The sequence below is a fragment of the Neltuma alba genome, unplaced genomic scaffold, assembly GCF_004799145.2.
Source record: "Neltuma alba isolate B1F8T4 unplaced genomic scaffold, ASM479914v2 tig00013582_pilon, whole genome shotgun sequence".
Classification (NCBI taxonomy): Eukaryota; Viridiplantae; Streptophyta; class Magnoliopsida; order Fabales; family Fabaceae; genus Neltuma; species Neltuma alba.
Genome location: NW_021637779.1, coordinates 2,619 through 27,283, shown reverse-complemented (window position 1 = coordinate 27,283; position 24,665 = coordinate 2,619). Strand labels below are relative to the sequence as shown.

The 24,665-nt window shown below is 34.7% G+C and overlaps 1 protein-coding gene and 1 pseudogene across 1 annotated transcript; both read right to left on the bottom strand.

The window, feature by feature from the left end:
• Positions 1-10,847: 10,847 nt before the first annotated feature.
• Positions 10,848-13,999, bottom strand: LOC114738344 (multiple organellar RNA editing factor 1, mitochondrial). Its single transcript, XM_028926380.1, has 5 exons — positions 13,557-13,999; positions 12,654-12,751; positions 12,488-12,553; positions 11,533-12,323; positions 10,848-11,255 (listed from the first exon to the last, which is right to left on the bottom strand). Exons 1-5 carry the CDS (start codon positions 13,937-13,939, stop codon positions 11,244-11,246), a joined length of 1,350 nt encoding a protein of 449 aa, XP_028782213.1. The 5' UTR covers positions 13,940-13,999; the 3' UTR covers positions 10,848-11,243.
• Positions 14,000-15,990: 1,991 nt separating this feature from the next.
• LOC114738346 (transmembrane 9 superfamily member 1-like) lies at positions 15,991-22,996 on the bottom strand (annotated as a pseudogene).
• Between the last annotated feature and the right edge of the window lie 1,669 nt (positions 22,997-24,665).

The window sequence follows — 24,665 nt, the reverse complement described above, 5'->3', positions numbered from 1 at the left end:
GATACCAAGTTCACTAAAGATTCTTAGCTGTCTATGTATGTGGAAAAAACAATATACTTTTCCGGTCCTTAATATAAGACTCATTTAACTAATTTGATTAGATTAAAGAAGTTAAGTAAGTTAGTTAATTATAAGAAATGTGACACATTTTTCCTAAAATACCGTAATCATCTTTCTTAATATCCTCTCTTTCTCTTCTACTTGATTATGGTTGAGAGAGTATCTATTGGGGTCATTTAGAGAAAATTCATAAATATGAGAAATAGGTCTTATATTTAGGATCAAAATCAATTCAACAATTGGGTCTTATATTAAAGACGGGAGGAGTAATACCTATAAAGATTCTATACACACACTCTGAGATTATGGATCAAGGCGTATATTTTGAAGTCAAAAAGTAATTTGCGTGATTAGAAGGTGTTGTGGCCGACTTACGATACTACTGAGATATATAAATCAAAACAATCCTCTAAATGCTTCGTCCAAATGAATTATACATGAAGAAAATGACTGAACCATAGGCCAAATGGAAAACATTCCTCACAATTAAATCTCATCATGCTATGCAGATATACTAATAACTACAAATTTTCAAGTAGGATATTAATAACAAAAAGCCAAAATATTAGAAGAGTGAATAAATGAATAAATAATATTGTCTCTTACACAAAAGATTTCTACTTAATTGATTTGATTTTGGCATACCAACGTAAATTTGAAACAAACTATCAAAGCTCCAGTAAAAAGTCCTCACTTGGAAAGCCCAAGCTCTAGTAATATCTTAATATGCTCTTCCGGTTTTTAATATAAGACTCGTTTTGTAATGTAAATTACACTACAAAAAGGGTGAGTATATGTTAGAATTACCAAAGACTCGGTATGAACCAAATTGAAGAAACCAACATATCTGACATCAATGGTTTGCATATATAATGATCTGTCTTCTTATCAGACTCACAATACCTCCCAACCCTAATGCCCTTCCGATGTTGTGATTTTCCATTCCTATTTGGAACCTGGAATGTAAAATAGATACAATTGTCTTTCCTTAAATGTCGAGGGCCATAACCATGAACACCACCACCAACGTTTGACGCCACCACTAAACTCTTTCGTTTTCCAACAAACAACATTCGATTCCCCAAATCCTTAACCCTAATCCATTCAGCTTCTTCTTCACTACCACTACTACTACCCTTCATGCTCAACTTGTACACTCTACTTCCCACAAACTTAGGTACAAAGAGATTGTCATTAGTCTCCCATGAATAGTAGCAGCCATATAATGTTGAGTTGTAAAACATATCAATAAGCAATAACTCTCCAGATGAATCATCAATGGCTAGAAACCTAAAAGATCCAACCCTAGCATCACCTAATGAAGCTCTTATTGTTGATGGAGGATTCGTAACTGCTAAAAGTTTAGGCTTTAGAGGTTTATTTTGCAGATCAAAAACAATCAGAGAGTCGAAATTTTGGCAGTTCAAAGCATACAATTTCCCATCAAGAATCTCTATTTCCATGAAGATGATGTTTTCCTGTACAGATCCTTTGATCAAAGTCCATGAATCATCAGAAATCCCACAGAGTGCAATCATATTAGCATCCGCAAAGTGACACACCACAACACAATCTGGGTCACTAGGTTTTGCTGATGCCACAATTTTTCCAATCCTGTGATCACATTGTAATCTTGATTTCATCAAAACCCTAGTTTCTGTTAAGGGGTTGAAGAAAAAGATGGTTCCAGAACTCCAACGATCAATCATGATCAACCAACCTTGCACTGTGCCGCAGCAATCAGAGAATCCTAAAGATAATATTCCAGAATAACAAGGGGAGACACTTTTTGTGGAGAGGTTGAACACTGAAAAGTGTTCTTTTGTGGGGAGGCTGAAGATTGGAAAGTGTTTGTTGGAGTGATTAATTTCTGCATGATGAAGAAAAAGAAGTGGTAGTTTATCAGGTAATGGTGGACAAAATTTCTTAGCCATGGATCTAACAACAGTGTTTCGCCAATTTATGCAGACAACTTCGGTCCGAAGGTAATCGGTGACACACAAACGTTGTAGAATCAAACCAAAGACATCATCTCCAATTTCTGACCATTTGCTGCTGCTTCCCTCATCATCTTTCAAGTTCTTTGTGCTTCAAAATTAAAAAAACATTGTCACATTGAAATATTCGTGTGTGTGTGTGAAATTAAACGATATAGTTCTTATAGATTATACAAGTTGTATTATGAAGTTAACAAGTAATTAATTAATTACCTGGGTGTTGAATTTGAAAGAAGAGAAGCAATTAAGGGAGGCAATATATATAAAATTCCAACAGCCCTCTAAATGCCTCGTCCATGTCCTTGTACTGTTGTTTCCTTCTTGTTCTGGGTTGCCTTTCATATTGTGCCTTCTTCTTCTTCCTTCTGTCCTGCTTTAACTTCTCTCCTTATATAATTTCTCTAGATCCTATTCCTTGAATTTTAACGACGAAGTAGCGGTTTGCAAAATTTGAATTTTAAGAAACAAATTATAAGATAAGATTAAGAAGATTACTAAAATCTTCTTCTTCTTTTTTTTTTTTTTTAAAAAAAACAGTTTTAGATTCTTTATTTTGATGATCAACGCCATATTAAAAAATACAGTTTTTTTGCTTTAATTTATTTTTAAATTTTTGTAGATAGCTTTCAAGAAAAAGATATTAAACTTTGAAATTATTTTTTTTGATACTTTTTGCCACAAATTAATTTTAAAACGATTTTGAACCAAAATTATTACTAAATCAAATTTGAATTCACAGATCAATTTGCAGAATTATAAGTCATATTAATAAAGAGATTTGCAAAATCTTGAAAGATAGTTCCTATATACTACTATTCTTCATTTTGTTTTTGTTTTGAGTGAAATTGATTTTCATTCAAAATTGAATCCGTACAAGAAGGAATCTAGTATTATAGATTTATTTCAAAGAGATTTAATTATGAGGCGAAAATTCTGTATAAGTACATAGCAAACATAATGCATTCTACTATAATTGGCATACCTCATCCCAAAAATTGCTCATGTGAAAAATATCAATTTCGAAAATGTTAATTCTGTCCAATTCATTATGATTATATGTTTTTATTATGTCAAGTCCTTTAATCACACATGATCATGCGTCCTAATTTTTTTTTAATGTCACTGGGTTTATAATTAAATGTTATTAATTGCTAATGTTTCAAAAATAATACGCATAATCAAGCGTGATGTGTGATATACGAAACTTGATTTAACTATTTTTCTAAAATTTTTATACAGCTAATAGCAAGCATGCATATGCACACATAAATATAAGGTCATATATGCATGATAAAAAATGTGATAATATATATATATATATATGTATATCCTAACTTTTATTAGTTTAAGATTCCTCTTACCAACTGGAATTAGATCTGTTCCTCCCAAAATTCTCCACACAGTTAAATCTCATCATGCTATGTATGATGGATACTAACTATAGAAATTTTCAAATTCAAGGGCTCAACTTTAAAATTCAATTAAAATTTTCAAGTACATAATATTAATAACAATAATAAAAAAAATAAAACAATTACATAAATACATGATATTGCCTCTTATGCAAAAGATTTCTACGACGTAAAAATAACACTCCCTATCCAAATCAGAGTTACCAAAAACTTGGCATGAACCAAACTGAAGAAAACACATTACTTGGGATCAAGCTTTTACTTGTATAATAATCCATCTTTTTATCAGATTCACTGTACCTCCCAATGCTCATGAACTTCCTTTGCTTAAATATTCCCTTTATGTGAATCTTACGTGTAAAATATATACAATTGTCTTCAATCAAATCTTGAGGACCATGAAGACCAACATTTGATACCACTAAACTCCTGAATCCTCCAACAAACAACATTCGATTTCCCAAATCGCTAACCTCAATCCACTCACCTTCTTCCCTACCTGTCGTAAAGTTGAACTTGAACACTCTACTTCCTATAAAGGTCGGAAAAAGACCAGTTGATATTAATAACTCTTCAAACAGATAAATAAGCAATAACTCTCCAGATGAAGCATCAATGGCTAAATACCTAGTTGGATCAACAATATCAGATTGATCAACCAAATCATCAACTTCTGCTAAAGGATTCTCAGCTGCCAAGAGTTTTGGCTTTATGGGTTTATTTTGCAGATCACAGACTAATATAGTATCAAACATTGGGTGGTTCAAAGCATACAGTTTCCCATCAAGAATCTCTATGTCCTTGAAGATGATCTTTTCTTTTTGATGAGATCCTTTAATCAAAGTCCATGATTCATCAGAAATGCCACTAAGTGCAAGCATATTAGCATCGTCAAAGAGACATGCCACAACACACTTCGGGTCACTAGGTTTTGTTGATGCCACAATTTTTGCAACCGTACCTTTACATTGTAGCCTTGATGGCATCAAAATCTTAGCTTTTGTTAAGGGGTTGAAGAAAAAGATGCCTCGGATACAATTACCCGCACAATCATTAGAAGCTTGATCATCAACCATGATCAACCAACCTTGTATTGTTCCACAGCAGCAACCAAGTTGTGAAGGCCCAGGACAACGTAAGACAGTTTTTGTGGACAGTTCGAAGAATGAAAAGTATTTTCTGGAGTCATTTGTTTGAAGAAACACAAGTGGTAGTTCTGGTAATGGTGGAGAACACTGGTTAGCGATGGACCTAGCAACAATGGATCGCCAACCTGAACAGACAACTTGGGTTCGAAGGAAATCAGGCAGACATAAACGTAGTAGAATCAAACCAAAGACATCATCTCCAATTTCTGACCATCTGCTGCTGCTGATTAGGCTTCTCTCATCATTATTGTTGATGCTTCCTTCTTCTTCTTCTTCTATGAACTTCTTTATGCTTCAAAACGATGGTTATACATATCAATATGTGTGTGTCGTTATGCAGAAACAATATAGTTCTTCTGCACATTCCATATTTATTTGTGTGCGTGTGAAGTTAATAAGGAATTAATTACCTGGGTAGACGATGTTGTCGTGTTATTATTGAAAGAAGAGAATTAAATATCATGAGAGGTAATATATATATAAAATTCAAACAGTCCTTTAAATGCTTCATCCATGTCCTTTTCCTGCTGCTGCTTCCTTCTTCTTCTTGCTTGCCTTTCATGGTGCTTCCTTCTTCCTCCTCCTCCTTTTCTCTCTTTGCTTTCTCTCTTCTTATGTTGTTATTCTCTCGATCCTATTCTTTGAATTTTCATGTGGAGTGATTTGCAAAATCAGTTAGTGATTTGAATTTTAAAAAATAGATTTTCTATAAATGAGATAATATGAGAAGATTGCTGAAATCTTCTAAAAGTAATTAAGTTTAGATTCTTTATTTTCATAAGAAAATATCTTTACTTTATTTTTCATTTTTTTAATTTGTAGACGGCTTTCAAGAAAACTATATTAACTTTTGAAATTATTATTTAATAATTTTTTATCTTTACTTTTTTTTTTTACCAAAAATTAAACTTAAAAGAATTTTGACCCGAGGTGATAACTAAATAAAGATTAAGATTGAATTAAAAGCATGACGCAAATTAGTTTCCAGAATTAAAATCCTATTGAAAAGGAGATTTGCAAAATCTAAAAAGGTTATAGCTCCTAATCCTATATATTCTTTATCCTTTTTTAATAATTTTGAGTGAAACGGAATTTCGTTAAACTAAAATAAAATTGGCCTCTAAATGAGCCAATTAAGACTCTATAAGCATGATTAGCTAAAGCTTAAACATAATTAAAAAAAAGCCTTAAATTTAAGAGAGAATTGCAATGAAGAAGTAACACATATAATTATTAAAAAAATCTAAATAATAATAGAATATCTTGCAATGACAAGTTTTAGAACTATCTACTTGTTATTGAAATTTATTGGTAATTATTTTCGTTCCTTATAATCTCATTGTATTCTGCCTTGATTAATTTAATTCTTCCGTGTAATTCTTTGCCAATAATTTTTCTATCTATACATATATTATAATTCTTCCGTGTTTTTATTTGCGGAAAATCTGAATCGTATGGATATGTGGTAAATTTTTTAATAAATAAATATTTATGTGCTTGGTAATTAACACAAGTGAAATGTTTGTTTATATTTTCATAAGTGATCTTAAAAGTGAGGTGTTACGTAAACCTCATCACTAACTATTATAAATTTTCAAATTAAAGGGGCTCAACTTTAAAATTCAATAAGATTTTCAAGTATATATGACATTAATAATAAGAAATAAAACATTAGAAAAATAATAATACTATTGTCTCATGCAGTAATGCCTCAATATCATAAACTTGGTACGAACCAAGTTGGAGAAGACACCCTACTTGGGATGAACCATTGATAAGTATAATAATCCTTCTTTTGATCACTCTCACAAGAATACCTCCCAAATGTGATCAGCTTCCATCGCTTTGATTTCTCATGATTTCTAACCTCACATGTAAAATACACGCAATTCTCTTTAATCAAATCTTGAGGACCATGAACACCAACGTTTGATATTACCAAACTCTTGCGTCCTCCCACAAACAACGTTCGATTCCCCAAAACCTTAACCTCAATCCACTCAGCTTCTTCTTCTTCTTCACTTCCTCTTGTAAAGTTTAACTTGAACACTTTACTTTGCGGCGTGTAAATAAAGAATAACTCTCCAGATGAACATCAGCGGCTAAAAACCAATATGGGTGATCAAGATTGGATGAAACCCAATCAAATGGTAGTGAAGGAATCTTAGCTGCTAAAAATTTTGGCTTTATGGGTTTATTTTGCAGATCACAGACAAAAACATAAAATTGTCTATAATAAATTGGGTGGCTCAAGGCATACAGTTTCCCATCAAGAATCTCTATTTCCATGAAGGTAAAGCTTCCTCTGCAACCATCAATCAAAGTCCATGACTCATCAGACATGCCACGAATTGCAAGCTTATTAAAATTCCAAAGGATGCATACCACAACACAATCTGGGTCGCTAGGTTTTGTTGATGCCACAATTTTCCCAATCCTACCTTTACATTTTAACCTTGATGGCATCAAAACCTTAGCTTTTGTTAAGGGATTGAAGAAAATGATGCTTCGAACCCAAATATCCGGCGTAAAACAAGAAACTGGGTATTCATCAACCATGATCAACCAACCTTGTATTACACCGTAGCAATGAAATTGCCAAGATCCAGTAGAACGCAAGACAGTTTTTGTGGACAGGTTGAAGAATGAAAAGGAGTCGTACTCATTTGTTTGAAGGAATATGAGCGGTAGGTCTGGTAATGGTGGACAACACTTGTTAGCAATGGACCTAGCAACAACGGATTGCCAACCTGAACACACAACTTGGGTTCGAAGGTAATCAGTGAGACACAAACGTTGTAGAATCAAACCAAAGACATCGTCTCCAATTTCTGACCATTTGCTGCTGCAGATTTTTAGGCTTCTCTCATCATTATTGTCGATGCTTCCTTCTTCTTCTTTGCAGTTCTTTATCCTTCAAAAAGATGGTTATATATATATATATATATATATATTAATTATTATGTGTGTTTCAGTGTACAGAAACAACGTAGCTCTTCTAAAGATTCTATATTTGTATGTGTGTGAAGTTAATAAGGAATTAATTACCTGGGTAGACGGTGTTGTCGTGTTATTATTGAAAGAAGAGAATGAATCGTCCATGTCATTTTCCTGCTGCTGCTTCCTTCTTCTTCTGGTTTGCCTTTCATCATGATTCTCTTCTCCTTCTTCCTTTTCTCTCTTTGCTTTTTCCCTCTCCTTGGTTATTTCTCTCGATATCAGTTAGTGATTTGAGTTTAAAAAATGAATTTTCTATATTAAACAAGACAACAAGAACGCTAAAATCTTTCAAAAGTTCGTTGAGATTTTTTATTTTGATAAGAAATTTTTTTTAACTTTATTTTTCCAATGGTTGTAGATAGCTTTCAAGAAAAAATATATTAACTTTTGAAATTATTATTATTTAAGAATTCACGTCATTTACTATATTATATTTAATAATTACGTTTATTAAATATAATTATGAAAAGGAAAAAACTTAGATTAAGTTTCTTATATCTATTAAGTTAAGTTTTTTAATTATACTTGTTATTTTGTTATTGTCGGTATTAATTAAAATGCATGCTTGAATTTGTAAATTTTTCTCTTAACACTTGTAAGTTTTTGTGTCAGTTTTTATAATATAAATTAAGATTTATAAATTTTCATATGGACACATGTTATTTTTCTATTGTTAATTATTCAAATGCGTATGTGCACATGTAAATTCACCTATTAATTTGACTTAATCAATATAAAGAATTTGACCTAAATTTTATTTTTATGAAAATAAAAAACTAAAATTCATAATCTATACTCATATATCTATAAGTGATTTTAATAAATAATGAAATCCAAACATAATTAAATTTCTCAAAATCACTTTTTTAAAAAAATCCAAACAGGAATCACAATTAATTAATATCATCACTTCCAATTAATGTTACTTTAAAAAAATCATGAACACACCGTTAACCCAAATAAACACTTATAAAAGTCATGAATATCTAAAATCACATTTTCTCATCACTAATCTAAATAAGCATTTATAAAAATTATAAATATTTAAATTGTACACCGCTAATCTAAACAGCCAATCTAAATAGGCAGTTAACTATCAAGACGTGGCATGAACCAAACTAGAGATGACACGTCGTCAGCCGAATCTGGTCTTTGAAATTTATAACAACTCCTACTTGCATCACTTTGACAATGCCTCCCAATTCTCACGCCTTGCTCCCAGTTCTCCTCATCCTCTATGTTTACTCTCTCACATTCAAACTGATAAGCAAAATGTATGCAGTTCTCTTCAACTAACTCCTTAGGACCAAGAACACCAACATTTGACACAATCAAACTCCTATCCTTGTCAACAAACAACATTTGATTTCTCAGTTCTTCAACCTTAATCCACATCATCGTCATCATCTCCAACTTGAACACCCGGCTTCCTGTAATCTTGGGTGAACTGATATGAAGTACTACCCTGGATCTTTAATATAAGACTCTGTTTGACTTTTATTTTGGTCCTAAATATAAGACCCAATCCATTTTGTCTCTCATATTTATGTATTTTTTCTAAGATAGTCCTTTAATAATTGTAGTCATAGCCAATATAGTTGATTAGTAAGATATTTTAGGAAAGTCAACACCTATTTATTACAAATAACTAACTTAACTTCTTTCTTTAATCTCCTCAAATTAGTCAACCGGGTCTTATAATTACGACCGGAGGTAGTATATGATATGAATACTTTTTGAGTTGTGAAACAGATAAACGAGAAATAACTCTCCTGATGACGCATCGAATCATGCCGTGTAGCTACTGAACATGGTACACAACTTTCATTGTTCACACATCACATGTGGATTGGTGGATTTTTCATAGTTGGTGCTGCTACACATGCAACCATTTTTATAGTAAGAGACTATGATCTAAATACTCGATGCAATGATCTAACATTATGACAACGGAAAACTGCAAACAAACATCCACTTCATGAGTAAGTGAGGCATTTATTGCAGGCTCAGGAAGCTTGGCTAATATCTGAGGCTTTAGTGTTTTTTCCCTCAGATCACAAAGGATTATAGAACGAATTCAACTTTTCATCAGTTAAAGCATAGAATTTCCCATCATGAATCCCTGCTTCCACAAAGTTGATTCCTTTACTTTCATCTCCTTCAACCTTAGGCCATGCTTATCAGACATCCCACTGAAAGCAAATGAATCTTTTTGATGAAAAAGACCCACCACAACGCAATATATGCATTAAACGTGAACACTCCGTACTGTTGCTGCGCCTTGCTTCTTCTTTGCCCTTCATCGTTTGTGCTTCGAAAATAGTGTACATAGATATTTAATCAAAATTAAAGATCACTTGAATTTTACTACAAATTTAATGATTTTAACTGTTTTTGTTTTTATTATTATTTAGGATAAAAGAAGGGAGTATACGTATGTTTTGATGTGATCCCTCTCTCTCTCTCTCCATTATATGCTCACTTCTAGATCTCTCTTCTCTCCTCTTACTTTGTATTTATTTTTTATTTATGACTACTGAATTCAAAAAAATACAAATCACTTTATATATAAGGTGTTAGGCGGGTTTTTAATCCTGAAGAAAAGATCATGTTTTTTTTAAAATTATTAGTCATTTTATATTATTAGAAATGCTAAACTATAACAAAATATACAACTGGGTGTTTAAAACCGAATCAAATCAATATGCATTGATCAAAACTAACTACTACTAGATTTGATTTGGCATCAAATATGTGTAAACTGAGTAATTTGGATCAGGTTTTGGTTTTGAACCTTCAAAACCTAAACTCAATCGAACCAAATCTATTACGACATTTTATGTATATTTTCAAGTTTGTATTTTCTTTTTTTTCATTTTTTTTTTTTGCCAATTCCTTTTTTCATAGTTAAATATATCATAAACTTAGAGATGTCTCGTGCTTCACGTACGTAGCGCCCAAATGTCAGACAAATGAAGTTGAGGTACGATGTTAACAATAGGCAAAAATACATTCTCATCCTCCAGAAAGCATTATAGTCCTATTTCACCTTTAAATAACTTTTTTTTTTGTGACTACCGTTATTATTCTGAAAATTAACTTGATATATCAATATTTCAGCATTTTATCCACATTTAAAAGTTCAGTGTTATCATTTTTTACTAACGGTATTAAAATTAAAGGACTAAAAACGCACTTTAGAAAATTCAACAATCAAAACGAAACATTCGTAAAGTTCGAAGAGTAAAATATGTACCTTGTCAAAAAAAAAAAAATAATCAAATTTTATGTGAAATGTTGGGCTTACGGAAAAAGTAGACTCTAGCACTGTCCGCCTTCCTCCTCCTATTACTAGGAAATAGACAAGGAAACAGAGTGGTATGGCTATTACACTAGCTCACGACCATTTGGCTGACACACACCTGATTACATCAGTCTCGAAAAAAAGATAGGACACAACCATAAGCTTTTTAATTCAACAGCCACCAACAAACATCCAAGAGTAACTGAGCAATATAGTCATAGCTTAATTGGTTCATTTTCCCACGAACAGCAGGATATGCAATCAGGAATGCACTTCAAAACTTCTATTCATGCCGCCTGCGTCTCAGACTACCTATTACAAATCAATATCTTCCCTGCAGAAAAATTCACAAAAAAGGGAGTCATATTTCCATTGCTTGAAAGAGTTGACAAGCTAGTCACATCGACAAAAGAGGCACCACTAAAAGTTATCTAAATGTCTAATACACTGAAATAAACATTCATCGCCAAGCTAATCACCATTACTAGTTTTTATGAAAAGTGATGTTCTTTATTTGGGACTCTCGGGTGGGAAATATTATGATCCTTATGCAGCGTCAACATGTAATAAGCAATTCATGATCAATGCTAGTTTCTGTAGAAGTGGCTTACCTGTTCAGAGCCTGTTTGTCCAAAAGGTGCATAGCTCCTCTGCTCTCCGTACGCATTCCTTTGTTCTCCTGGAGCAAATCTCTCACCTTCCCCTTGCCCTGAGAAATTTTGTCCATATCCCTGGTTTATTCCTTGATCATATGTGTTTGGAGTACCCTGATAACTAGGTCTTCGCTCATAATTTCCACCCTGAGAAGGATCATAGTTCCTACCATATCCAGTCAAATTACCCTGGCCAGAAGGCGGATATCTTTGTTGAGAACCCTGTTGATCATAAGAGGGTTTAAAACCCTCCCTATTTGATGGGACGAAATTTTCTCCTTGCCCCTGGTAAGCACCAGCTCCCCCAGGCCTATTCACAGGATCTCTAGGTACTCCTTGTCCTGATGGTCCGAAGTTAGGCTGTGGTGCATGCTGTGATGAAGCAGGACCATATGGTTGCTGTGGTGCTCGTGGTGAAGAAGGGCCATATTGTTGCTGCGGTGCATATTGCTGTGAAGGAGGACCATAGCTTTGTCCTTGGGGATAACTCTGTGATGCAGGACCATAATTCTGTTGAGGTGGATGATTTTGTGGAGGTCCAAAGTTCCTTCCATCACCTTGCATGGGCCCCTGATAATTGTAAGGGCGATTCCCTGGTGGGTTTGACATCTGATCTCCTTGCTGATTATATCTAGGTTGGTTATATCTAGGTTGGTCAGAATTTCTATTCCGGTCACGTCTTCCTTGATTCCTTGCATATTGTATTGGTGGAGGTCGAGGAATAATTGTTCCATTGATATACTTATCTCCTGTTTATCAAGAAAACAATTCATTTTGGAAACATTTGTGCGTGAAAAGACTACCTTATTATTCTCACAAGTCTAAAATATAGCCAAATAATATAACAAGCTCAACTAACATTCTAACAAATATAGCTAGCCTTAGTGAATATATCCAGACAGAACATCCTTACCTCCATACTCCTTGTTCACTGGATCAATATAGGAATCTGGTAGCACAAAGATTACTCCAGGAAGACCTGTGAAAAAAGAATCAAATCAAAATATCACTTTCTCCCTATCTTCTCACCCCACCATAAAAGATACAAGTACGAAAGCGTGACAGCTTTCAACACCAACCATTAAACTTTTCTGACTCTTCTTCAGTCATGACAACCTGAAATCCTGTATAGGTAGTTGTGCTACAGGCATAAATCTTCTTCTTTGCCTCCTCCACACTAAACATTTATTTGAAACACAAAAAGAGAGGAGGAGATTAAAAACAGTCCTAAAAGGAGACGACATGATATTATCATTAGATGAGCGTATGAAACGGAATCCTGACAAATTATTTAGAGAGTAATAAAGCATGAAATAAAAATAAATAACTAATTTAAACCAGTGAACTTTCAACCCAGAGAGAGGATAACCAATAACCAATCAATTGAGTTTTAGCATGAAAAAAAGCAGTAAGAACGCAAGTGCTTCCAAACGCTTAGTTTTGTTATTTCATATTCAGTACCACCATAACAAGGGAAAGAACCCTGAAATACATAACAAAAGCACGGGAACAGTCCAATTCCTTTTAAATCAATAGTCAATTAGAAGCCATTTCAGAAAATGAGTCAAGCCATGGTAAACTTGAGAGACTCCTTTCATGCTCTATAGGTATTGTGCAGTATCGAAGTTAGACCGAAATGAACGACTCAATTCCTCTAGAAGAAAGGAGAGAAAAAGAACAACCAATTCTATGAAACAAGATTTTATTTACTAGGTTCGGGTGCTGCTTTCTGAGAGAGCTTAAAAACTCAGAACAGGATCAAAGCATATGTCATTGAGAAGATATTCTTACATTTTTCAAGTTTCTAGTAAACATCAGGTTAACAATGCACCTACTCTTTGTAAAATTGAAAATCCCAAATCACAATGCTTTTGGATAGTCATTCGAAGCCACGAAAGAAAGCTCATCTCCCATAAAGTTATGTTACTAGTTAAGGTCATATTTGCACAACCCACAGAGGCGTCGGCGAAAGAGATAGAAACCTGATATTCAAACCCTTGGCACAAGTCTGTTCATAGGTCTCAACCATCTGTTGAGGGGTGGGCTTGTTGTCCTTGGGGAAGTCCATGACAATAAGCCAGTGATTATAATCACAACCTTCGAAAAGAATAGTATCGGGGCCGATCTCATCGGAATTATTGACGGATGGGGATCGAGCAGACAGAAGCGATATGTAAGAGGATCTGAATGCCCGGGAATGAGAGAGAAGAGCCGGGGATTGCGACGACTGTGGTGCTGATGAAATGGCATGCCGGGTAGGAAGGAATAGCGGCGCAGAGGAAGTAGAGGAGGTCGCCGAGAATGACCGGTGGAGACCGGAGAGGGTTCTAAGTACACGCCGGAGGTGGAGAGAGGAAGAAGCCATGGCTGCTACACGGACCACGATGCGAGGGCTTTTGGACCCCGAGGGTTTAAGCTTTAAGGAGCTTTCTAGAGAGTATGAGCGAAGAGAGGAGAGAGAAAATGGCATCAAGGATTTTTCTCATGGTGTGTTCGGTGTGTTCGAATGAAACCAAACCGTGGTTTAAAAAAATAATTCTAGAGAATAGATTTTGGGGAGAATAGATTATGTGAAGAATAGATTTTGTAAAAAAGTGATTCTGAGAAGTGAGAGTGTTTGGATAGTTGTTATCAGAAACACTTTTTATATATACAAATTACTAAAAAAAAGATATAAGTTAATATGATAATTACAGAAAAAATAGATTTTATGATATATTTTAATTTGAAGGAATAAAATTGTTAATAATATATTTTTTACCAACATAATTAATAATACATAAGATAATATAATTAATAAATAATTAATATGTATATATATTTATAAAATATAAGATTAAATATGTTTATAAAAAAATAACAAGATACATATCCTATAGGCTCTCACACTCTCCCTTTTTTCTCCAAAAACAAAACATTTTTACTTTTTCCAAAACTATGGTTTTGACCCAAACCATGATTTTGGTTTTTGGGTGGGGTTTGGGTGACACCCCAAACCATGGTTTGGGTCAATCCTTGCTGCCAATGATTTTGGGGATTCTGAAACAATTTTTAAAAAATATTTTTATGTAAATAAATTATTTTTTAGGGGAAATTACAACTTTACTTTGGGTTTTGACAAGAATAATATGCCCTGAAATTGTCAAAACCTAAAGTAAAGTTGTCAAGGGTCCTTATCTATGTTTTTGCAATTTCAATGTCTTTTTTTACAATTTTCCTATTTTTTATATTTTATTTTGTATGTCATAAATTATTTTTAAAATTTCTAATTATTTTTTGAGTCACTCAGCGAATCAACTAAACTTACACCCTCTTGTCATGTGTTAAAGTGAAGGTGATTACTGCAAGTTTAAAGGATATGAGACTTGGAATTGGAAGAAAAGTTCACTTAAAAGTGTTTGGATATCCTTAAAAATACTTTCTAAAAGAAGCTAGATGAGGTAGATATATGACAATGTTTGTCCCACTTAAGAATAAGGTAGAGACAAAAATAAAGAAGATATGAATTAAACTGGTCTCATTTTTGTAAAAAAAAAAATTACAAATTAAAATTCTGAAAAACATACTTAGGGGAGAATTTCAATCTTAGTAAAGGTCAAAATAACTTAGAAAAACTCTTGAGTTTTGAAAAAACAATTAGTTAGATAGAGTCTATTATTTTGCAATTTATAATGTGTTATTTTGCTAAAACGGATTATGTAAAGAACTTTTTTGGGGCAACGATTATTTAAAGAATTTATAATCTTATACAGTAATAAATAAAAGTGTTTTTAAGGAAATGATTACTAAGCAAGAAGCAACGCTTTCGAAATTTTTGATAAAATAGTATGCATGCGAGAAATTGTGGAAATTAAATGTCATTAAATTTTTCAACAATATCCCAAACATTGTTTAGAATTTTTTTTTTAAGATTTACATATTTATCATCATCCAGTAGAATTGAGAGAGGCAAAGAAGTAGCACCTCATAGAACTTTCAAAACTTGCATATTTATTGTCGTGTTTAAACGTATGGTTTTGTTTTCTTTTTTTTTTTGGCAAACATAGTTCTGTTATCTTTCATCTTCAATATAGGGTACGATTAATAACCCCACCAATATTGGGGGAAAACAGTTAAAAATGGTCGCCCACGTTAAATATTGTCAAAAATTAAAAATACTATAGGTAATATAATTTCCGCTCATAAAGATTGGCCCCCTTCTTACTCTAAATTTCTCTTAAATGAGACAATTATAGCCAAAAGAGCCTCTATTAAGGAAACATAATAGGGCCTCGCTATCAAAATGTTCATCGTAAAACGACATTGAGCTACATTAGGCGCGAATACCACTCAGGCTCCCACCAAGCCCTATTCCCCGAAAAGAAAATAGAACAGGCCAAATTCAAACAAGAAGCCGCCCAGAACGCAAAAACGAATGAACAGGGAACGAAGAGAACAGATAGGAAATATATTCAGATTTTCGTACAAAATTCATATCCGAGACTTCACCCCCTTCGCATACTTTGAAATAGCTAAACCAAACTTACAAGGGGACCAGACATGACGTTCTTCACTAGAGCAACTATATATAATTTGTTGAGAAAGTAAGGAGTAAGTCTCATATTTGGCTAACTATCCAGATTATAAAAGAACAATCCCTGCATTCTAAATTACGGCTTCCAATTCCAAGCTGGGGAAAAAAAATCTCAGGGCTTTCCCCATTACATAGAAAGAATACATCCTCATTGCACAAAACCCTGTGATTTTACAGCCACCACTGTTTCACCCCCCCGTACGTCAACCAGAGGCTTCCTCTAGAAACTCGCTATCTCCAGCAACAAAACTAGGGAAGTTCTCAGGTCTCAACTCGCAGAAAAGCCCTAATCGCACTTAATGTTTCGGTATATCCTTCTCACAAACAAATTTGAACCAAGATAACCCACAGCCCCTGCACATCATTCCAAGGAACACTTCAGGCCAAATAAAGCACAAGAACATTCTTATGAAAGGATGATTAATCAATAATACTGGATTTTAGACTTATCATCCTACCAGAGCTTGAAATGAAGCTGAAAATACATACTAAAAATTATAATAATTAACTGAACACTTACCGCAGAGAATTCCAAGTCCAAGACAAAACATCAAGGTGTATCCAAAATAGAAGCTAGTTTGGAAGAAGCCTGACATCTTTGTCTTCACATAGTAGTAGTATATAGAATACAGATACACATAAACAGCAGTTGAGGCAGCAGAAAAGAAAGAAGTCCATTGCCAGTGGTAGTTCTCAGCATTTAACAGGAAGTATGTTCCCACAATCGTCACACAAACAGTAACAATAATGAGAATCAGAAACACCAGCAGCATGAAGCCATAGACATAGTACACCTGTTAGCCACAAAGGAAAGGAAGTAAAACACATATAAGCCAAGTTCAAAACATGAAACTCACAAAGCATGTATGTCTACGCTGCTTTCACTCAATAAAAATTGGTTTACTTTGAACGATTATTAGTCAGTTCAAGATTTTTTTTTTTTTTTGGAAGCAAGGAAACCAGTTTCTCTGCTCTATTAGAGAGAAGGAACACGTTGAAAATATAGAATTCAATCCTAGCATGAGCCCTTACCCAATGTAGCTTAAACTTTTAGGATCAAATAGTATCAAAGATTCTAGACCATGCAGTTGGGATTCAATGGCTGCCGCCCCACCCCACCCCACCCCACCCTTCAAAATTAAATTGAAATTTCAACAACAGGCAATGATGTGCTTAATCAGACTTCAAAGTGTGTGGGGGCATGATGGAAATAGGAGACCCTTTCCTAGGCCTTCATTTGATACCTTAAGCTTTTTTAGGACGAAATGGTTTTTGACAAGAAACATACGCTTTCTAACCAAAAACATAAGAAAATAACTTTGTCACCCACACAATGCATTGGGTTCTAATTCACCTTGTAATTCCAGAAGGATGTAAACACAAAATACATCTCAATGAAAATGCTGCCAAACGGTAGGAGTCCTCCCATCAGAGAAACTACAGATGGTGTGAGGTACCACTTCTTCTCAGGAATCGGACGTGGGATGGTCTTCACACGACAGGGATTATTTGGGGCACCACTCCAGTTTCTGCCAACAACTGTACCCAGAAGTGCGAGAGGGAAAGAGATGAAACCCCAAATGACAAACACAACCACCATTGTGCCGAATGGGATTGCTGCTAGAGATCCATAGAATATGGCAATCGTATTCAAGACAAACCCAATTCCAAAGCACATGAATGGGAAAAGAGATGCTGTGAGAATCATGGACTTAATCCAACTTTTACCTATATAAACAAAAGCAACCGTTAGTAGCATTCAGAGCAAAGGTCAAATTAAAGTCACTAAAGCAAGCAAGAGGAGAGGTTGCAGCAATTTTTTTTTCCCCCCCAAATGCTTACCCCCATGTCTTGAGTACATCCCCCCACTCACATAACCAGAAATGAACGACGTCAGGGCATAACATACAATGAAGGTTGTGACAATTGCTCCCCGCCTGGGACACAAACAGCATTGAAGGATTTACACAACAAAGAAGCGCAAAAGAGAAGGTCATGGATAAATGATAGCCAATCTGACACAGCCTAGAAAAATGGATGATTATTGAGATATGCATGCAGCAAATGGCATAAACATAGTTATTTAGCACATTTTGTGCACAATCACCCTATCATTGATAAAATCATAATGCAAAAAAATATAACAGGAAGTTTAAGAAGTTATATACCCAACATATAACATCCCAACAATAGCCAACAAGATGACAAGAAGAACCAGCAATGCCAGCTGAGCACCAGTCCCAACAACAGCTGAAAGAATAACTAAATTGCGAGGTGGCCGAAAAACATCACCATGCACAAGTTTCCAGCCAGATTCTTCACTAACATCTCTCTCCTAGAAGTATTTTTATTAAACAAAATTGACATTCAGAAACACTCCACTTTTTCTGGGAAGAAATAATTCATATATTTAATAAACAGATAATAAATAAGTCTGAAAGGAATTACCAGGGTTTCCAAATCATCATCTTCTCGTGCATATTTAGCATAATCATTCCTCAAAGTTCGCATTAATATCATTGACACCAACCCAGTGAGAAAGATAACCATCATGAAAGAATTAAAAATGGAAAACCAATGTATCTGCAAAACACCAGACGAACTTAAATTCGTTTATAGACAAAGCCAAGGAAAACAGCTACAAGGATGTGAACAGTCAAAGACAATGAAATATCCAACAGAAACTGAATCCAGATGCAAAATTTGCTCCAATCTTTTTAACCTGATGTTCAAAGAAAGGATAATCCAGGTAGACATCAAAGCGACGTCCAAAGGTGACATTGGTAGGTTCCCATTTGACAGAGTATGTCATGTCTAAATTTCTGCCCGCCTCCAGAGGCTTGGGGCTCTCTTGAGTTAGATTCACATGAATAATCTGCAAAATACAGACCCAAGTACAGCACGTCATGGCTCCCTAAACCCTTCCTGATATTAGAATCAGAATAAGAAACTAATCAAATAAGAACTGACCTGATCTTTATTGTATTTAATGACAATGTTCTTGTGTGTGTAAAGGACATGCTTGCCATTATCACTGTTCTTATCAGGATGCAGCTCCCCAACAAACCCTTAAACAAGAACATAAGTACCTTAAATTGTAGCGAAAAGAATTAAAGGGTAAATCAAACCAATAAATGGAAGATAAGGGCGGTTTTCAGCATACCCCACAAAGGTAGGTCATCTGAACTTGTGTAGATCAGGTCAAATACCAGCCACCATGTGAGATAGGGCAGTGAACAAGAAAGAGATCGAGTGTAAGTACTCAAAAAGTGAACGAGAACTTAGAACAAGAAATATTGTTTGTCCGTGTGTGTGAGAGAGGGGGGAGAGTAAGGAGCAATATACAAACGAAATCTCTTCAGTGACATATTATGATAATTCCAAAGAAACACGACATTGTTGGTCATTCTAACACTAAATAAGTTATTGAAGAATTATCTAGGGCAGACTTTTGACATGACGAACTATTAGAGTCACACTTCTTTGTTTTCTGGTGATTCTAAATAGTAGACTGAATATCAGAAGGCAACAGCATGAAGGATCTCCTGTCTAGCTATTAAAATATGAAAATGAATCAGGTTACAACTTCTAGGGTTAGGTGTTTCTAATAAAGTCAATGTTAATAAATTCTCCCCATCAATAAATATACTCCCACTTTCACATAATAAAACTTCAAACCTAACTACCATCAATCTATTTCTATTTTATGTAAATAATGTCAGACTAAGTAATTTTTCTATTTCAATTCCAATTACACAAAGTTAGCGTTTCCGTAAAACCCTATCCACCATTATTCCAATAAACAGGGTGAAATGCCCATAATATTACATATTCGCAATCACTCAGAAGGCCATGCAAGATGTGCCATAATTATCTTCACTCCCTCAAGCACCAGTTCAAGTCAAGATCGTTTTTACAAATCTACAGGACACTTAGAAATCAATTTTGTCTGAGTTTCAAGCACACCAAGTCACTGAATGAACACAAGCAATAACTTGAAATCATGTGAACAGTCCCAAAATACTTAAGATCCAATTGGCAGACTCTCCTAGCACCATAAAACTAGGCTTTCCAGCATCATATAGCAATCACAATTGTAAAAGTGCAGACTAATGGTAATTTGGGTTTCCAAAAACATTTTCAGTTTTCATTCTTCATTTCCATTTCTTTAAATCTATTTTCATGTGCAAGTGAAGCTACTGAAAGCTTACTTTTAGTTTTACCATTTCAAACCTTCTTTTAAGAATATTTCGCTCCAAACTCCACTAAAATATTCCACCCATGTTTCTTATTTTTCACATAAAGTGAAACAGGAAAAAAGGAAAAGACTATTAATTTCCAAGAAATCACAATGCTTTATCACATACTGCGGTATCCTTGTTTAAGTAATTATAAGCTTTCTGTACGCTTCAACTTCAAACATTTCACGACTCACTTAAAGCTTAACTGTTTTATCCGTTCTCTTAGTAACAAGAAAAAGAAACAAACAAAACGTACCCATGAAGAATTCAAACCAGTAACTATTTTCTATGGCATCCTTCAATTGTTTAACCTTTGCATCATCAAGAGCCAGCTGGCAAATAACTGTCTTTTGCACATTTCCTGAAAAAGAAGGAACGGCCATAAGTGGCGCTGCTTTGACTATGGATAACTCCATAAAATAACAAGAGAAACCTACGTACTTGTAAACTTGATGTCAATTTGGCTATGATGAGTTCATTGCCACCCAATACCTCACCAAGACCCCCCCATTTATGTGCAGGATTATCAGATGGATGACAAAATGGAAGGCTGTAGTAGTTGTATGTTTCTTGTGGATTGTTATAAGGGCCGACTTTGTTCACCCAAAGGTTAACCGGGTCTCCTTGCTGATACTGCAATAAAATTAAGTCGAAGCTTTAAATAGAAATCTACTGATCAAGGGAAATTACAAATGAAGATAGGCATTCTACCCATGTCACTAGCTGATACTTCAACAACATTAAATCAAAGCTCCAAAACAGAAACCTACTGACCACAGGAAATTACAGATGAAGTTAGACATTCTGTCCATGTCATTATCTCCATTCTCTTGGGGGCCAGATTTTAGGATAATTGATATCTGAGGAAAAACTACTATAGAATACAGGACTGAAGTTATGGCAAACTACCCCCTAAATGAAGCAAAGAAAAATAGAAGATCGTCAGATAGTGGGCCACAAGTATAATCTGCAATATGAGTTCACTTCACTCTGGGTTAAGCTCACAGTAAATGGATTTCTTAGCGATTTCCTTCTTGGGTCGATACTTAAGTTTAAGACAAGACGGATCGGTCTGGCGCAACATGGAGTTAGGCATTTTAAACCTCAAAGCAAGAACATTAAAAAGTGATTCAATGTGTGTTCAATAGAATCAAGTCAAATTTGCAGTTAAAATCAAAATCAAAGATTGACGTGTAAGTTAAATGCACAGAAAGCCAAATATAGATATTTGAATAATAGAGGAATTATGGTAACATGAAATAAAGAACATAGTACATAATAGAATGCTCTGGTCTCAAAAACAACTAATGATTTCATGTGAAAATTTTAGCCAATCATCAGTTACTTCCCATTTGAAAGGCATAGCCCAATGGAAGTACTTAGTTCACTAGGGAATAGAACCCCAGAAGCCCACAGACTGTAATCAGGTATTCAACTATGCTCAAGCCGAATTTTCTCATTGATTGAGTTACTCTGCTCTACATCAGACATTGCAATAATCAAATCATCGATGCGACAACTAGAAGATAACAATGCCAATTACAAATTGTAAAGCTTCTACACTGATCACACCTGTGAAATCTAAGATGAGAATTTGAGGATTCAAGGTATGAAATAACAATGACTTATCTGTCCTGTCTAATTCTAGCTTATGCCTCCCAGTACAAATTTATCCCTGTTGCCACACACTTCAAACCTCTACTGCTATGTGTCTAACACAACCGTTAGTGTCTCTTAGAGTTAACTCTTAGACTCAACAGAATATATAAAACAACAGACAGCGCTCTAGCTTTCAAGAGACTTTTAGCCTAGATTGCTATGCACATGAACGTGAAAACATTAATTTGAAACCACTGCAGCATAGTTTTTGGGCTGCCAGCGTTGTTCTATATCCAGTAATCCATAATGTTCCGCTTGCTGCCATATTATATAACGCCAAATTCAAAACACTTCAACGTAAATTTCTATCAGAAGATGAGAATGCTGTCCAGCTTTAAAAAAATGACCCAAGATCAGCAGTTGATCATAATACGGGGAAGAAGTGAAAGTGAATTTCATATACAGGGACGATGAATCACTTCTAACCATCTGCATTGTACAGATATCAATATGATTGCGACTGCATAATCAACTCAAAGCCCGCTAAAGAACAGGCGCCAAAACGCCCGACCATTCCACACATAATAAAAACAAAGAAAACACTCCCAAAATATGCCTCAGCTGAGAAAAACCAAGGAAAACGGTGTGAATTTACTGAAATCAAATTCCAAATCGAGATCATCTCCCAAAAAACCGAATGCAACAGCTGGAAACCCCACTCACTGGCAGATCTCATCCCAATTCAGAAATCATAAGCAAGAGAAAACCAGATCCACGGGGAAGAATCCGAAAGAAATGAAGAACAAACGAGCACAAACAACAGATAAGGATGGGGGAATTTACCCTGTGATCTGACTCAGAAGCGAACGCCGGGGAGATGCGGAGAAGGAGGATAAGGGAGAGTACGGAGAGGGAAAGGCAACGAAATTCGAAGGACATGGCGGGCACCGGCGACGGTCGGATCTAGAACCTCTCCGATTGGGAAGTGCCTCAGTAAGAGGGAGAGGGAGAGGGAGAGGGAGAGAGATGTCCTTACGATGAAGAACCCACGAAGTTGGACATCGAAAACATAAAACGATGTGCGCCAAGAAGTAGGCCCGGTTGGGTTCGAAAAACATATCCGGGCTATTTTATTTCGGCTTCAGTCCAGATCCGCTAATTGAACAGCCTTATTTAATTTGTTTTTTGTGCAGGTGTCCATAACATCTGATTAATTGGGTTTATATCCCAACAATCCGATTCAAAAAACTCTACAACACGATATTTCACCAGGAAAAAAAAAAATCTAGGCATGTTTTGAATATAATATTCCGCTGGTCCTTAATATAAAACCTAATTGTTGAGTTGATTTTGATCCTAAATATAAGACATATTTTTCATATTTATCATTTTTTCCTAAATTACCCCTATAGATACTCCCTCAACTATAATCAAGTAGAAAAAGGAGGGAGGATAAAGAAGAGATTATGGTGTTTTAAGAAAAACGTGTCATATTTCTTATAATTAACTAACTTACCTAACTCTCTTAATCTAATCAAATTAGTTAAATAGGTCTTATATTAAAGATCGAAGAGTAATATCTTTGTGAATGTCCACATATCTTTTGTTGTTTTTTATATCTCTCATCATTTGTATATCTCACAATTATCTCTAGGTATACAGTGACACTAATCAGGTGCTTAATAAAGGATTAAAATTTATGTTTGAATTTCCCATCTTGATTTTTGGTGGATGAAAAATCTATGAAATTTGACAAACAGTTCTTTTTCTTTCCTCTTCAAGCAAGCGGAGAAAATTTAGCTCACAAGTGAGATTGTTGAGCTGGATTTGATGTTCATGGAGACAAGTCCATAAGTGATGAATATTTATCTAGGTGCAACTTTAGCTACTTCTTACAACCTTTATATGAAATTTGAATGACTACAGGGGCAGACTATGTCTATGATGTACAAGATTGTTGCAGATGCTCTTACTACAAAAAAAAAAGACTTTATGTGATGATTTTCTATGACCACAAGAAATGTCACTGCTAAAAGTTTACTTTCAATGGCAATAAAAATGTCGCCACTGAAAGTATACCTTTCAGTAGTGACACAAAAAGTTGCCGTTGAATATAAGATGAGGCAAAATTTGCCAAAGAAAAATTTGACAGTTTTAAAAGGAACCGTCCTATATTTTTTAAGAATACTTGATGATTCCTTTTAGAACCGTCAAGTATTCTCTTAAAATATTTCACGGTTGCGTTGATAACCATCAAGTTTAATAATACTTGGTGGTTTTTTAAAGCAATCGTCAAATATTTGTGAAGAATACTTTTTGGTTATATTAAAAAATCGTCAAGTATTTGCTTTTAAAACCCCCAAATTTGTTCATTTCACTTGATCTCATTTTGAAATTTCAGATGCCCTTCTTCTTTCGAAGTTCTACCCAAACCTCGTAAACCTATAATCCACCATCCCTATCTCATTTGTGGCTTTTCCCTTTGGCTTTTGTGGTTCTTACAGCATCACCATCGCATGGTGTGGTCATCCTCCATCATCATTATCGTCCAAGCTTGTTCTCCAGAGTTTATAGGTTCAGGTTGGTTATGTTCTTCTGTTAAATCCCTAATCTGTTGTTTTTGTTCCTTCCAATGGTTTTAGTTGAATGTGAATGATAGGCGATGAGCAATTATTTTT

What these genes read in the sequence shown, in the direction of transcription:
- LOC114738344 (XM_028926380.1), bottom strand. Translation starts at nt 13,939, where the DNA reads ATGGCTTCTTCCTCTCTCCACCTCCGGCGTGTACTTAGAACCCTCTCC. An exon ending in GCCAAGGGTTTGAATATCAG is followed by an intron (nt 12,752 to 13,556) that starts GTTTCTATCTCT and finishes ATAAATGTTTAG; the next exon opens with TGTGGAGGAGGCAAAGAAGA. An exon ending in AGTGAACAAGGAGTATGGAG is followed by an intron (nt 12,324 to 12,487) that starts GTAAGGATGTTC and finishes CTTGATAAACAG; the next exon opens with GAGATAAGTATATCAATGGA.